The sequence below is a fragment of the Halichondria panicea genome, chromosome 4 (genome assembly GCF_963675165.1).
Source record: "Halichondria panicea chromosome 4, odHalPani1.1, whole genome shotgun sequence".
NCBI classification, from domain to species: Eukaryota; Metazoa; Porifera; class Demospongiae; order Suberitida; family Halichondriidae; genus Halichondria; species Halichondria panicea.
In genome coordinates, this window is record NC_087380.1 from 6441199 (window position 1) to 6456975 (window position 15777).

General features: G+C 41.4%; 4 protein-coding genes across 4 annotated transcripts; 3 read left to right on the plus strand and 1 right to left on the minus strand.

Moving 5' to 3' along the window:
• The first annotated feature begins 62 nt into the window (after positions 1–62).
• LOC135334585 (BTB/POZ domain-containing protein 19-like) lies at positions 63–2077 on the plus strand. The gene is made up of 7 exons (XM_064529826.1): positions 63–199; positions 339–603; positions 655–714; positions 774–842; positions 1114–1245; positions 1397–1522; positions 1809–2077. The coding sequence occupies exons 1-7, from the start codon at positions 87–89 to the stop codon at positions 1935–1937; spliced, it is 894 nt and encodes a 297-aa protein (XP_064385896.1). The 5' UTR covers positions 63–86; the 3' UTR covers positions 1938–2077.
• A 107-nt stretch (positions 2078–2184) lies between these two features.
• On the minus strand, positions 2185–12114 carry LOC135334575 (dual specificity protein phosphatase CDC14AB-like). Its single transcript, XM_064529811.1, has 13 exons — positions 11728–12114; positions 11219–11315; positions 11029–11104; positions 8471–8554; positions 7927–8073; positions 7633–7695; positions 7356–7392; positions 6337–6618; positions 5041–5179; positions 4557–4755; positions 4054–4190; positions 3072–3299; positions 2185–2802 (listed from the first exon to the last, which is right to left on the minus strand). Exons 1-13 carry the CDS (start codon positions 11759–11761, stop codon positions 2751–2753), a joined length of 1575 nt encoding a protein of 524 aa, XP_064385881.1. The 5' UTR covers positions 11762–12114; the 3' UTR covers positions 2185–2750.
• A 43-nt stretch (positions 12115–12157) lies between these two features.
• LOC135334577 (uncharacterized) lies at positions 12158–13935 on the plus strand. The gene is made up of 2 exons (XM_064529813.1): positions 12158–12386; positions 12438–13935. The coding sequence occupies exons 1-2, from the start codon at positions 12240–12242 to the stop codon at positions 13821–13823; spliced, it is 1533 nt and encodes a 510-aa protein (XP_064385883.1). The 5' UTR covers positions 12158–12239; the 3' UTR covers positions 13824–13935.
• A 587-nt stretch (positions 13936–14522) lies between these two features.
• LOC135334586 (dual adapter for phosphotyrosine and 3-phosphotyrosine and 3-phosphoinositide-like) lies at positions 14523–15659 on the plus strand. The gene has a single exon (XM_064529827.1). It carries the CDS (start codon positions 14632–14634, stop codon positions 15478–15480), a length of 849 nt encoding a protein of 282 aa, XP_064385897.1. The 5' UTR covers positions 14523–14631; the 3' UTR covers positions 15481–15659.
• Positions 15660–15777: the final 118 nt, after the last annotated feature.

The window sequence follows — 15777 nt, forward strand, 5'->3', positions numbered from 1 at the left end:
GTGGGTGCAGCTTTGTTTGATCGCCAGGATACAAAATTTGAGAGGAGGGGCTGCAGCAAACAAGAAGGAGGATTTCTAGCTCAAGAATGGCCAACTACAGTCCACAAACCCAGACAACACCTAGAGCTGCACTGTGCATTGGAGATCCAGACGCTTTTGCATCAGAAATGATTAAATTGATCAATGATAAAGAATTCAGGTTTGCTTGTTTGTTTGTTTGTTTGTTTGTGTACAGACTAGCTGAGTCTACTGTACGTACATGTACATGCAGTACTGAGCAGCTGTATCTAGGTATCACTAGCTGCAATTTTAAATAGTGTATGCTAATTATTCTTCAGTGACATTCGTTTTATTGTTGGAGAGGAGCGGCAAGCCATCTACGCCCACAAGTGTTTACTGGCCGCTAGGTGTGAAGTATTCAAGGCCATGTTTGCAGTCAAGGATGGAGAAAGTTCAGCCCCTTTGGTTCTCTCAGATATCAGACCACAAGTATTTCTGGCAGTGCTGGAATTCATTTACACAAACTGTTCTAGTTTATCTACGGATATGGTTATTGATGTTCTGGCTGCTTCGGTTGAGTACGGACTAGAGGGCTTGTCAAAGGTATTAGAGTATTGGCTCGTTAAAATTTAATCACTAATGTTCTTATTGCAGTTGTGTGTTCGTTTCATGAGGGAGTGCATTGCTGTGGACACAGCCTGTGAATTCATCCAGGTAATGCTTCACTTACATAAATATGTTCTTGTATGTACTAAAGACGCCTCCTTTCATAGGCTGCACTGACGTACCAGCAGATCACTTTACAAGAAGAATGTCTATCATTTATCGAAGAGAAAACGGAGGTAAGACTAAGTATTCGTCATGGTTCAGAACACAGTGAAACACATTTATGACAAAAAATATTGGGCTGTTTGATGGGGATGTTTCTACTGTTCATTTGGTATCTGAGTGTCTCTGGTAGCTATGCTGTAGTTGACCTCCTTCAGGGGGTGTCCATTAAGCATGGGGATGGTCTAGGCATTCTTAGTATGTGGTACTGCCTTAGTGGTAGTTTAGCATGTATGTCTGTGCCGCCTATAAAATTATAGTGCTTGCACTCCCAACATTTTGCAGGTGGTGTTCAAGAGTCGGGGGTTCAATGAAATGTCAGACGATGCTCTCACGTTTGTGCTGAGATCTGACAAACTGAGACTGGGCGAGGCTGAAATACTGGAGAAAGTACTCGAGTGGGCAACTGTCAACTCTGTAAGCATAATAAACAATAGTGACAATTGTCATTTCCAGCTTAAAAGAAGGTGGTTTGAATCTGTGCATGATTGATACGAAAATTGGGGGTGGGGCTCATGTGATCCCACATCTACCTTAAACTGAGAGTCGGAGTGTTCTTTCACTGCAGGTTGTGACTGGTAGCAATCTTGGAGAGGTGGCTCAGACGGTCATCACTCATGTACGCTTCCCACTCCTCCACCCAGACAAGCTCAGTGAGGTAGAAAAGGAAAACAAGAAAAGCAACCACATACCTGTGAGTACCTTGTGCCCTTCAAACTTAGCCGTACAACAGTGAGCCTGTCTTATAGCTGCCAGTGAATACGTCTTATAGCGGTCACCCTTAGGCAGACTAACATTGGCTGTAATAAAGAGGTTGCCTGCTAAACACAGCTCCAAACACATCATGTTATGGAAGCTTTAGGAATGGCTATATCAGTAGTAAGGAGGAGGGTGCTATTGCAAGCCAACTATGATTATGTTGTGTACAAACAATTTAATTTTGTGATCTCATGGGTAATTTATATACTCGCCCACTGCAGGTGACGTTGATATCTGGAGCGTGGAAGTTTCACGCCCTAAAGAAAGTGGACCCTCTGGACTTGCAGACACGCCCCCGTACTGGCACCCTCCCCCACGCCTCACTCAAGGTCCTCGGACTAGTTTCTTAACTTCATAACTATTGGTAGCTATACTGCATGAGCACAAGCATTCAACTATTACCATCATGTCACCTAAACAGCTTTATGTTTTGTTTTTTATGTCAAACGTTGTTAAGTCTGCATTAAGTAATACTTGGTTCATATTGAAAGTACATGTATATACTTCACTCATTACGTGATGTGAAACCTTTATAATTATAACAAACATCTTTAGGAATTAGACATGCCACCCCACCAAATCCAATTAAGACAATAATTATCACAGAAAAATAGCCATTCAAAATACACAGTCATACGTACAAGTATCGGTACAAAACGTCCATCGTTATATAACATATACACACAGTAGGTACGTAGCTATTAGAATTGGATGATGATTGTCAGTTATCTCTAGCTAGCAAGTCCGTGTACGTAAGTCTAGTAGGAGTTTACACATAATTCAGAATGTGACAGGTGTACTGTAAAACTTGTCAAAAATATAGGGTGGGGGGAAAACGTCGACATTTGTAGAAAAAAGGGGAAATTGATGAAGTTCTGATTGAATAAATACACACTATAAGCACTTGACATAGAAAAAGATACATCTAAAGAATAAATGAAACCAGCAAACGGCTTGTGTGCACAAGATCGTTCGTTTTTCTTCTTTTTTGGGGGGTTATTTTCTCACGTTTGTGCTGTTCTTGAAGGTCTGCTATATAAACAACTAAGAGTTCTAATTGTACACGTCTGACATGCGTCTATTCAAGAATGTTATAGTACAAAATTTGGGGAAGATTGTGAATTGATAGAAAAATAAGGAGATTGACATTTGAGAAAAGAAAATTACTTGGACATTGGAGTGACAGTGGTCCGAGCAGAAGTCCGAGCATTGCGCCTATAAGGGGGCGGGGTTATGTTAGAATAAGTGATGATGCATGGGCCAACTGTACAATCAGGACATGCATCAAAAGCACACAGTTTAGTATTTAGTATGTTCAAACATAAGCACTACATCAAATATTGTTGCGCAAGTAAGAATTAAGAAAACATGACATGCCCACTCTACTATTACACCCAATGCAGATACCGTGCAAAAGCGTAAAGTACTAAGTTACGAAATGTATAATTTCAGAATTATGTATAGCTACATGTACATCAGCTCACCTGTTGGCCGTATGGGCGGGCCCGGGCCTGGTGTGTGTAGGAGCAGGCACTCCCTCCAGCATGGTGGACTTGTGTAGCATGTGATGTTGTGAGGGTGGTGACGATGTGAGGGGTGGCATTCGATACGCTTCCACCACCTTTGGTGCCGGTGTGACGGGAACGTGAAGACCCTGACGCATCATGTGAGTCTGAGAGCGGGTACGTCCCAGCAGACGAGCATCCGTCACTCTGAGGGAACAAGGGTGGGCAATTAATGAGAGCAATGAGACCGGAAATAGCAGAACAGGCCCAGGCCCAAGTACTACAACCAAAAGTGAGGTAATTTTTGACCATGCAAGGACCACTTTTAGGTTTTGCGTGTGTACTCTCATACCGCCAAATTCTCTGAATAAGAAGCCAGACCTAACTCTCTGCATTCAGAGAGTTTGATGCAATATAACTGGAAGTAGACAACTATTCCTTTAGATGGGCTCAAATAATCTTATTAACAAACCGGGGTGATGAGGTGGTGAGGTGGTGAACTATACATTTTAAGAATGTACAGTATGAAATGAAATCACCACCCCAACAGCATTGAATTTGTTAAAAGTGTAAAATAGGAATCACTAAATTGACAACCCTCCCACACGAGACAAATTATATACAAGAGACATGACAAATTATCTGTACTAGCCAAAACAGGAAAGGCAACTGTTTTTGAAAACTCAAACACCCCTCCGAATCGTTTGAATGCATCGCATTATTTAACAGCCAGACATCTTGCTATTGGTCTCATTAACACAAGTGAGAGGTTACACTAAACAGAAAACCAATGTTATGCAATACCACTGCATTACCACACTAAACCCTTACAATGACTCATTGAAATTGTATTTCTGTGCCTGCAGTCTGGTACACATTAAAGGTCAAAACCATCCCACACAACTAGTTACTTTCAATGTACTTTCAATGTAAATGGTGCACCCATGAATGACCTACTGACCTTGCAGTTCCAGCAGTGGCAGTCTTGTATTGAGTCCTGTCCCTCTTGAGTTGGTTGAGCCTGTCTCCCTGGGTGACCACGCCCTGGGTTAGTTGTGGGGAGTAGGGGGGCAGGCCAGTATCCACAGGGGGGCCAACCTGCCAGGGAAATGCATATAAGGATAAAGCACAAGTACATGTAAAGCTTTTGATGACACATAATCACCCCTTTTTAGAAAACAAGCCTTTCAGTTGATAGGGCCTACCAAAAATCTAAGATCAAAGATCAAAAACACATGCCAAAAGCACCACTAACTACCTACAATTGTGTTATCTGTAATCTTTGGTCTATTGTATCATCACAGGAATGTATAATCTTTGAAGAGCTGCCATAAATTCGAGAGATACAATGGCAATGTACATAATACATGAGATATATATAGAAGCCACCCCTAGTTTTAAAAGTGGCCAGTCGAAAAAGTTTCAAGGGTATTTGTAAGTGACTATAGAATTATGTAGTCTCACCTCCTCGTCCAGATCCATTCCACTGATCTTCTTGAGCATGAGAGCGTCCAGGTGGTCCACCCTCTCAGAGCGTTCCATCATTTCCAACTTCTCCAGTTTGTCAATTTTGTCCTGTTTGCTGAGTTTGTCAGAGCGGTGGTGTTTGGGTAGTGCCTTGGCTCTCTCCGCATCGCCTAGCGCCCAGAGTAGGGACTGCTTCCTAAAATAGCAACCAAAGAGTGTCATTAATAGTATCAGTATCAAACAAACTATACTAATGGCCTAGTAATTAACAGACAATTAAATTAATTCCTACAAATTAGCCTGTATTATGTGGCAACATTTAATCTCCTAAAAGATTGCCAAGGCTGTTTTAGATGGACAAATTTCTACAGCACCCACGCTCGTCACAGATCAAAGCAGGAACAGGTGCAGGCGAAAGTATCGGATAAATTTTGACCCAGACTATAGCCAATTTCACTTTTGAATTATTTAATCAACTTACTCCTCCAGCCAGTTTTGTTGAGGTCCGATCACTGACCCAGGTCGACAGATCCGTATCCAGGCAATGGTCTCCGCCGCAGTGAACTTGTAGTGCTTCATGATGTAGCAGCCAATCAGAGTGCCTGTACGCCCCAGACCAGCTGCATGCACAGACAGGGGGGAGTATTACGCAACAATAGGTAATGTAATGAAGCCTGCCTCAGGTTATGATAAGAACACATGCTTAAAAGCCACTTTCGAAAATTAGTTGTAATTGAATACTTGTGGCATCCAGACAGCTGCCACACTTAGCGGACATGTGATGTTATGCAATCAATCGGCAGCACATGCTTACACCCACACACACACACTACAGCGTAAACTGGGATACACACAAAGGCTTCAAAGCCAAGGGCTACCAACCACATTGTAATGGCGGGTAATACTGTAAGGTAGACTTGCATGACTAGTTTCAAGCGGTACACTAGAATTATATCAGTAGTTAAAATTACCATGGGTACCATGTACACACACGCACAAAATCAAAGGCTAAATTTGTCATCGAGTTGCCCACCCGACACACACAGCGTACATGCACGTTCACTACAACAGAAAACCATAAACGTGTCAGAAATTAGCCTAAATCATCTGTTTGCATAACACATCAGCAAGTCCATTCACAGAGTGCCAACACCCTCGTAAAATATGTATTTCTTGTAGTAATTAACAAGGGTCAATTACTTTTAGTCAGCATTGTATTACCTCCAAGCAAGCCACAGCTACTTGGACATCCTCAACTATTTCAAGGTTGACTGCTTGGGAAAATGTGTTTCCAATCAAACAATAAGATCAGCTATACAGTCCTCTAAAAGGAATTTTAGTGACACCTATAATAGTTCAAGCACATGTGAATTGGTTTTCAACATGATAGCATTCATAGGTCTTTACTGTGGGTAAGTATGGAACATGAATAGCTTCCTACTTGTGTAACTCATAGTAACCCCAGCTACCAGAACTGTGAGGTCAGGTCTCCCGATTAGAATTAGGCACTGTATGCCCTCAAGCCCATACAAGGCAGTCAGTGCATGATACAGTGGTATATAGGATCTTACAAGCTATGACACAAATAAGGTTCACAGGGTTAAGTACCTTTGGGCGATCGAGCTATATATTATATAGAGCCGACACTATATGTAGAAGGGCCTACAACTATAGAAGCACTTTTCACACTACGCCCCTGATTTCATAGTACATAATTATACCACGTAGGAACACGTATTTGGTAGCTATAAATATAGGTATCACAGTGAGTACCCACCTTTGCAGTGCACAGCAATGGCCCCAGGAGCACTCTCAGAGATGGCGAGAAACCTCTTCATGATGCCATCGGTAGGAGTGGAGCCATCGATGAAGAATAGGTCCTTGTGGTCAAACCCGACATCAGTGAATCTCCAACCATCGTACATCCTCTTGTTGAACCTCACGACCGTGCTAACACCGTACTGTCTGAAGTAGGGGAAGTAGTACTCGGGTGCGTGCAGGGGGTAGCCATTCTGAATCATGCTCTTGTTGTGGGGGCCAGCAAATGCAAGGAACTTGCCTGCAGGGGATATAATGTACACACAATGTTACTGGACATGTACTGTAAGATCATACTGATTAGGTACATCCTCATCACAACAGCTTAATACTTTTGCACCGGAGTACAGTGCACCACTGTTGTTCTGCAGGTCTTATGCACTGAAAAGGCTATACTAGTGATACAAGCGAATATAATGTACAGGATATTCATACAGCTCAGGTCAAGGGCCAAAGGAGAGACAGGGCATGATCTAAGTTTAGGTAGCATTGGTAGAGCTTTTTGCTATTATTGACTTCGTATTTCTCTACCTAAAATGGACATACACACACAGTTATGACAAACTGCAATCATTGCAAGCAGGTACATGTAGTTTATTAAAATAATGTTATAAAACAGATACCATAAACTAAACAGTTCGTATACGTCACTAAAATTTCTTGAATTACGGTACAAGCACTGTATCCCTATAAGTTACACACGGAATGTATACCACTTCTCCTGTGCAGGAAATTTAAGCATTCGCACTTCATATAATTCATACATCTGGATATAGCCCTATGGGGTTTCAAAGGGCATATCCTATCAATGGTTGCTGAGCGAGATCCCAGAAACCAGCACCAACACTCAAGCCATGCAAAACAGCTATGTCTAGATTTACTGCACACGTAAATTCCATTGCCATTACAGCTAGTGGACATGTGTAACCTGACCCACTCACATACGCCCCCAGGGCATGGCCTAGCTGGTACACTCACCAGGGAGTATCCAGTTCAAGTCTCCATTTTCCACTTTCTGCAAACAAAAAACACCACAATTTAATTAATGTGAACATTTCAGACTCGTTCATTTCCATTTAAATCCCAACGCAAATATTTGAGCAATGTCTACATAACAGTGCCATCTAATTAAATACGGTCTATGTCTGGCAGAAATTGGCCCAATTCATGCGAAGGTACACGGATTATGGACTCATTATGCGGGTAACAATAGCAACGCCCCCACACCGGGACAACCTGTCTACTAGGACCTCACCTCATAGTGCTCATACTCCTCAACACTGAACTCTTCAAAATTAAAGAACCGAAACTGCACAGCCTGAGAAATGAGAAAGGAAACACATTTTCATAATCAAATTGGCTCCACTTGTATGGTTTCTAAGCTGTGGCACACACACACCACATGCTAGCACACTTGACTGTTGCTATGCAGTCAAAGGCTGTGGTTTCAGGGCTGCTTTATCAAGATGATAGCACACACTTCACAGGCCTTTTGAAGTATACAAATGAGCCTTTCATGTAATCAAAATGAAATTCACATATACTGCACCTTGTGTATAGCACTGAAACAATGCTCCAAGGTGAGGTTGTAGGTGCAGGTAGTCATGGAGGCATCCCTGAAGGGCAGGTAAGAGGGAGTCTTGGGGGTGAGCAGGAGTCTGCACACAACATCAGGCTGGAACTTGTGGTAGATGATCTAATGAGGGGGGAGAAAGGAAGGGGTGGATTTCTGAGAGTTTCCACATTGTCTCATGTTGCAAATGCTAGAGTAGTGTTACCACAGACCACACATAAAACATCTGATCTTCTACCACCATGCAGTAGTTTGGTAAGTGTAGCAGCAGTAACAGTAGTAACAGCATGGGGTAAACAGCATTCTCCAGTAATTAGGGGCACATATTTCCCTGAAAACTTTACAAGACTACAATATAATTAACTAATGACTAATTATAACCACATTGTAAGAATCTACAAACCAGAAAGAGGTCTACCAAGGTCACAGTAACATATATACAAGGTTAAAGTCACACTGCTATACAGCAGGTGCATACACACTGGGCTGCAGTGGTAGTGTCGGGGAAGTCAGTGCTCACCACATAACATCCAATGAGGTAGGCCGCATTGGCACGCTTGTGTGGGTCAATGCTGGTGTAGTAGACGATGCGCTTCTTGGAGGTCTATATTGAGTGTATGAAGAGAGGGGGGAGAATGTTAATTATACACATGTATCAACTATCATAGCAACATAGACTGAAACTGACAAATTAACATTATTGTGCACACACAGAGAGTTTCGTGCATGTCACTGACTAGGAGAAGTCTTCTAAGAAGAGCACAAAATGCAAAGTACTAAGTACATGTAATAGAACAAGTAAACAGGATAGGGATTTGTCCTCAATAGCTAAGTAGAGAAATTAGATACATCAGTGTAGACAGTATGTTATGTTGCTTGGCATTGGGGTGGAGAGAAATGCAGTCAAGAATTTGGCAGATTAGCCCAGTGCTGCCTACCTACATTCTGCACCACACTGGCCCAGTGCTGCCTACCTACATTCTGTACCACATCGGCCAGCTGTACAGACCACTATGAGATGCCATAGTTATCAAAGTGGTTGCAGTCCTATAAAGGGTCAGTTTCTACCACTCTAACCTCAGAACAAGGTGCATATTTCCATTCCATTGTCTCCATTCCAATACCATTGTGTGCAAGGTGTCAAAGTGTGAGTGACTATGTTAGAACTAAGTGAGTGCGTGTGCCCGCCATTAACGACAAGGTGACAGCATGTGCTAGCAAGAGAAGCTCAATCCTCTTAGAGACAGCCACAGCTCAACAAAAACCAGGAACTGGTTAAGGAAAGAACCTCCACAACTCCAACCACCACATTTCATATGCTTAATTATGTGCCACTTATCTATTGTGTCACGGTATACTATAATTATAATGGGATACTCAGACTTCAGGAGCTGATCTAATTTAAATTATCTTCTTGAAAGAATGCCCTAGCTACTATAACGGTGACATCATGTTATACATGTACAATCGCCCCATGGCTATATGCAGGACACTACAAATTGTTTGTTGTCGTATTGCAGTTTGCAGTGGCACACATCATCTTAACAAGCCAAACAATTAAAAGCATGACTACTCATAACACGGCAAGGAATGTCTACATGACATCAAAGACTTACGAATGTTAGTAAAATGAACATGAAGGGGCATGCTTGTTTTTCAAAGTTAACACTTCGTGAATTCAATCAACATTTCAGGCTTTACCACATCGCACGATTTGTTCCTACAACCGTGAATTTGATCAACACACCAGGGGACCTTAATTTACTACATTGTGCATAATTATCTTATAAGCTTTTTAACGTACACAATAATTACGGTGGAAATGAATTTTGCCTACTAGGGCTTAATTTTAACATGAGCCAGCACACTGAATAGCGTTACATAGGAGTTCAATCAGGATACTAAGGCTTGCCAAAGGTGTACACTAGATACCACCGTCCAAAAACTAAAGAAGGTGATCTATAACTTCCCGGTCTTCAAATGGTATCACAGCCAGGGTCAAGTGCATATATATATATAATTATATAGTCTCATTTGTTAAAGTACAGAATTTGTTATGTAACAGTAATTTGTACTACAGGGGCCTGAACATAATTTACTGGAAACGTAACACAGCCTTAATGGATTGCATACTCCGCAGCACTAATTGCTGGCAGGTGGTCAGGCAATTACTGGCTTATGAATGAACCTTACATAACGCACTAATGGCAACAACTACTCAGAGAACCCAGCACAGCATATGTGGAGTAAACAAGTGACCAAAAATCAAGCACTTTTTGTAATTACTGCACTTACTATGAGTACCCCATTATCTATGGTCTAAAAACTAAAAGTCCAGACTTAACCAAGCCACTAATTATATGATAATATCAAAAATTCCCACAGATACTGCACATCATTCACAACAACAATAATATTGTTGTGGGGACCAATGGGTAAATGTTTCAATCACTCCCTGGCCTATAATTATAATTATAATTATAATACTGATAGCAGTTCAGTGGGTCACTCACACCCATACACACTAGCTACATGTACCATAGGACTACAGTATAAATTATAACCATAATTGCTTAATTATATCCCTACAGACAATAGTCATAGGATGACATGCAGGCGTGTAATTGTATAATTAGAGTGAGTGAGTGCACGCTATTGGTCAGACTACTGTCTCTAACCACCTACACAGTTTGGATACAAGCCAGCACTGCAGAGGGTCAATTACAGAAAGATAAAAATGATCAGCGTTGTCTGCCAAAGAAAATTAACCATGCACACAGTCCAAAACACGGCCCAGCACCACTCGTTGACATGCAGGCTGCTTGTTGTATTACATAAGTATAAAGGTGTACATATACAATTATAAGCGTGTCAATTTACACGGCCGGCCGGCTGGCCTAACACTCGGTTGACATGCAGCACACTTGGTATATTACATAAGACCATTATAACCGTGTACATTTAAACATAATTATTATAAGACCATTCAAATACAGACACAGCAATATTAATAGGAGGCTCAATACAGACCGAAGTACTTACAACTATTATTGTAAGCTATACGAGGAAATGCCTCACCTTAAGTTTTCTGTTGACTTTCTGACAGAATCGATAGAGCATGGCAAGGTTGAGTGGTCCGAAGTCATTGTAGAAGCTGTCAAAGATATTCGCATAAATTAGTGAAGTATAAATTTACGAAGCCTAAAAATTAATAAGTTTTCACACTTGGTCTAGTGTTAGCGGGATCTAATGGTTGACTACAACTTACTTTTCGTAGGAGAACTCAGGATCGTTTTCAATGCTGAAGTAGTAGCAACTGGAGGTGCTTTTGGGTTTAGATCGTAGGGTGGCAAAGTACAGTCGGTCTGCAAATTAAGAGAGGATAATCAATTTTCTTTACACGTACGTACACGCTCTTGTTATTTTTTGTCACTAAAAACATCAAATTTACAAGCACTAAACAAGCACTAAACGAGCTAAAGTTTGCCTCAAGGAATAATTACAGAGCTAGTACATGTATTCTACACATATTCTACTGTTAGCCAAAATACTCTCCCTTAATTACATCAGCTAACACAGGCATTTTACACAACGTCTTTTATGGCTTTGTTCCCACCAGCACCCTAGTCCTAATCCTAATCTTGTCACAGAAGACAGAAGCCCAATATTTTGTATTCAAACATGCCCCTTGGATATGATATCAAACTTCCAGAGCACACACACACACACACACATGTAGGTACATGTAGTGTGCATGTTTCACACACACTTACGTACCTTCAAGAACTTCACAGACAGAATCGGTGGCCATCTTTCTATGCAGATTGTAGGTTGATGCAGATTGAAATGTCTATGGTCTAGGTAGTAGCGCTTCGAAGTGATTGGTAGGTACGTGTAGAGTAGTCTGTTAGTCGTTCGTAGACGTTGGTTGCCCTTGTACCTAAGTAGACATCTCCTTGGAGAGTGCTCAGACTTGCGACCCCGTTGTGACCGGCGCAGTCCTCTTGTTTCTTGTATGTAATAGATTGCTACACAGCTAACCTTCACTTTAAATCACACTAGATATGATTGACTGGTCGGCAGAAACCTTAGTTAAGTAGTAGTACTCTTTACAACGACAAACAGCTTTTTTAATAGACTTTCAGAATTAAATTAGTGTATCAATTTACTTGTCACAGCTTATAATTAGCAACACGTGAGAGGTAGGGGGTGGGGCTGCACTGCACCAAGCTTGCAGCAACTTAGCTCAGCTAGCTAGCTAACTTGCTTGCATCTGTACAGAACTGAGGATGTCCGTGTATCAAAGTGCTAGGAGAAGAAAGCCTGCAAACAATGATGAGAAAAGGCAGTCAGTTTACTTGCCTCAAGATAAACACACTCATTTGCAGAAACCTCTAAAAGAGACAGCATTTGAAGATCCTATCTTTCCTGGAAAGGTAGCTAATTTTTTCTCCAGCATTTTCTATTATTACGTTTTGTTGCTGTAGGTTGTGACAATTGAAAGAGGGCATCCAGGACTAGGGGCTATAGCTGTTCCTACTAGCATTATACGAGAATCGTTTCACAGAAGAGTTGGAATTCAAGAGATGATCGATCCGTCTGGTGTCTACAAGCTCCGCACAGTTGAGATAAAGAGGAATCACGGAGAAAGCATAGGTTTCTATATAAGGCAAGGTGATGGCTGGAAACGAGAGGGTGGAGTCTTTGTGTCCAGAGTGAATCTTGGTAGCGTGGTGGACGTCAATGATTTGCTACACGTTGGAGAGGAGATCGTGAAAGTGAATGGAGTAAATATCACAAAGATGCCTTTGAATGATGTGGTATCACTCATTCAGAAGAAAAGAAACATTCTACGCCTTACAGTGAAACTTCCTACTTCTGAAGCAATCTTACAAACATTTTCTGCAAAACATCGACTCCCAGTGTCACAAGAGATCCCTCCTACAGTCACTATTCTCAATGATGACATTTCAGTACAAATTAAATCCACTCCAGAAATTGATCGAGCTGAACTCAATCGAGCACAAGACAGTACTAACGATGATGATAAAGAGCTCACAAGAACTAGTAGAAGCACTCCTAAATTAGCTGACGATGCCGCAATAATAACGGAGCCAATTATTTCCTCAATGCCTGAAGAAGCAAGTATGACATCTTCCGATTCCCCAGAGTCCTCTCCTCCTCCCTCACCTCCCACGTCTCCAGTACCAGAGCTGCTGGATTCACCACCACCTTCTCCTACTTTAGTGAACTTACCATCATTCAAACCGGCCGACAAGTATTCTTCACCAACCAGTGAAGACTCTTCATCATGTTCTGATGAATTGACTGATTCACTGAAAGATCTTCTAGACTTTCCATCTACATTTGATATTTTAACATCCGACAATGAATCAGATGTCTTGCTCGGCAAACAAACTCCATCTCTCATGACATCATCTCTCTCCAGTATACCCCCCACATTGTTCCCTTACCCTCTAACACCTCCAGCATCTGTTTCATCGTCTGATTGTACCTCATCAGTAGACTCTCCCACTGTACCCATCTCTTACTCTCCTATACTGTTCCCACCTTCACAGCCTCACTCCTCACACTCTCTCACTCTTTCAAAATCATTCCCACCTTCACCACCCCCTCCAACGCCCCCCACATCTCTCCCACCCTCACAGCCACCCACTCCACCATCCTCACCACCCCCTCCACTACCTACGTTTCCACCCCCCACATTGTCCGAACCAATTTTACCACCCACATCAAAACTAAGCGAATCTGATGTCGAAGACATTTTCAAAATGAATGAAATTGAGACTCATTTACGACATTGGCTGACACATTATGAAACAAATGGTATGGAGCAGCAAACAAACATTTGAAGTTCTGTCAACACATGTCATTTTTCATAATGGACCATTACAAAATAATAACCTCATATGAACGAATTATTGATGCCTCAGACTATTAACCATATGCTCCACAGTTTACAAGTAACACTATTGAAAGTGAACTCATTCAGATTTGCGCAGTGTATGTCATCATAGGCGTTAAAAATAATAAGAAAGTAAAAAAAGATAAGCACATACACACAGTAAAGATAAACCTAGCTAGCTACGTGCCTCAGACTGAAAACTTGGTCAACAGCTGTGCTGCGATACCAATCACAAGCACATTCAGTTGCGCAATGTTGTCATCATGGGCAAACAAATTATTATTAAATTTAAAACTAAATAATTATAAAAAAGAACATAAAATAAACTAGAACATAAATATGAGCTTTCAAGTTCTTCCTTGTCATCTCGGCACACCAAACAGGCATGATCAGATCAGGAAAATGGACAAATCATTCAGCCCCTAAAATTATAAAGCTAAAAATTGCCTTAAATTTACTATTATCTACATTCCTAGTTCTATAAAAATAAAAAGTCACATCATAGCCAAGAAATTGGCTCAGTGAAGTGCTATCGTCAGAGACAGCAACCAGAAAAACTGGCAGCCATCTTAGACTTAAACTGATGAGTAATGAGTCATCATCAATGTGACGGCTAAGGGGGTGGGGCTACTGTACTTACCACAATAGGAAAGCAGGGTGGGGCTTGTAGCTGCAACACTTGCACAGTACTTGTGAGCTAGCTAGAGCTAGCTAGCTAGAGATAGTTAGCTACCGGTAGCTAGCTGGAGCTCACAATGGCTAGTTTTATACCCAGCCCTACACCAAGCAAAGAGGCCCATTCTCCTGAAGATCAGTTTTCTCGAGATCCCATGATGACCTTGAAGTGGTACCACCCTAATCTCAGTCGACACACAGCAGACTGTATGCTCATTGACAATGCCCCTGAGGGCTCCTACCTTCTACGGCCCTCAAGCAACCACGATTCAGACAACTCTTATGTCCTATGTGTGAAGCTATCTTGTTCAGTACAGCACATCAAGGTAATGATAATTCCTGGTGGTCATGGATACCGGTTCGGCAACAGTACTTTTAAAGATGTCAATGGACTTCGAAAACACATCGAGTTAGAAAAACCGGTGATTGGAGGAGATTCGGGAGTCACTGTTGTTTTGAAGTTCCCGTACATGAGATTTGTGGACGAGTCTCATATGTACACCGATGTTGTTCATCATGCAGTGACTAACATGATGGATTCCAGCTCCGACTCGGACAGCGAGTCATTGAACGAGAGTGTAGCCACTAGCCGTAAATACCAAGACGTTATGAAAGGAAGAGCAATATCAGCGAAAGAGGGTTACCTCACAAAGCAAGGGAAGTTTCCTAGAACATGGCGAGTGAGATGGTTTGTGTTACGAAACAATATCTTGAGCTACTACAAGACAAAGCAATCCTCTAGACCCATCGACTCTTTAGATCTCTTTAAAGCATCAATGGTGGAGTATGATGACTCGAAACAAAAGGATTTTTGTTTTAGTATCACATTTTCAAGGAGAACTTACTTCCTTTATGCCAACAATGCCGAGGACTGTCAAAATTGGGTAGAACTACTTAAATCAAAAGTGGGAAGTGATTCTCCGAGTTGATGTATTATAATTATAACATCACAACCAACACAGTCATTCTCTAGCAATGATTGTACATATTTATACTCCCTTATTAAGTTTCTGTGTATGGTTTTCATTGTATTCTTTTATACCACAAGTTTCTGACTATGTACACTGCACACCTTATGTATCGTATGATCATGTGATTTTTTTACTCATCGAAGACAATTTCAACGCTGCTTGTACATATAAACCAAATCATTTGTAATGATTATTGTTGATGGCACTTATTGATCATGAAGTGTTGACTATTGATCAAAACCACAACAGTTTACA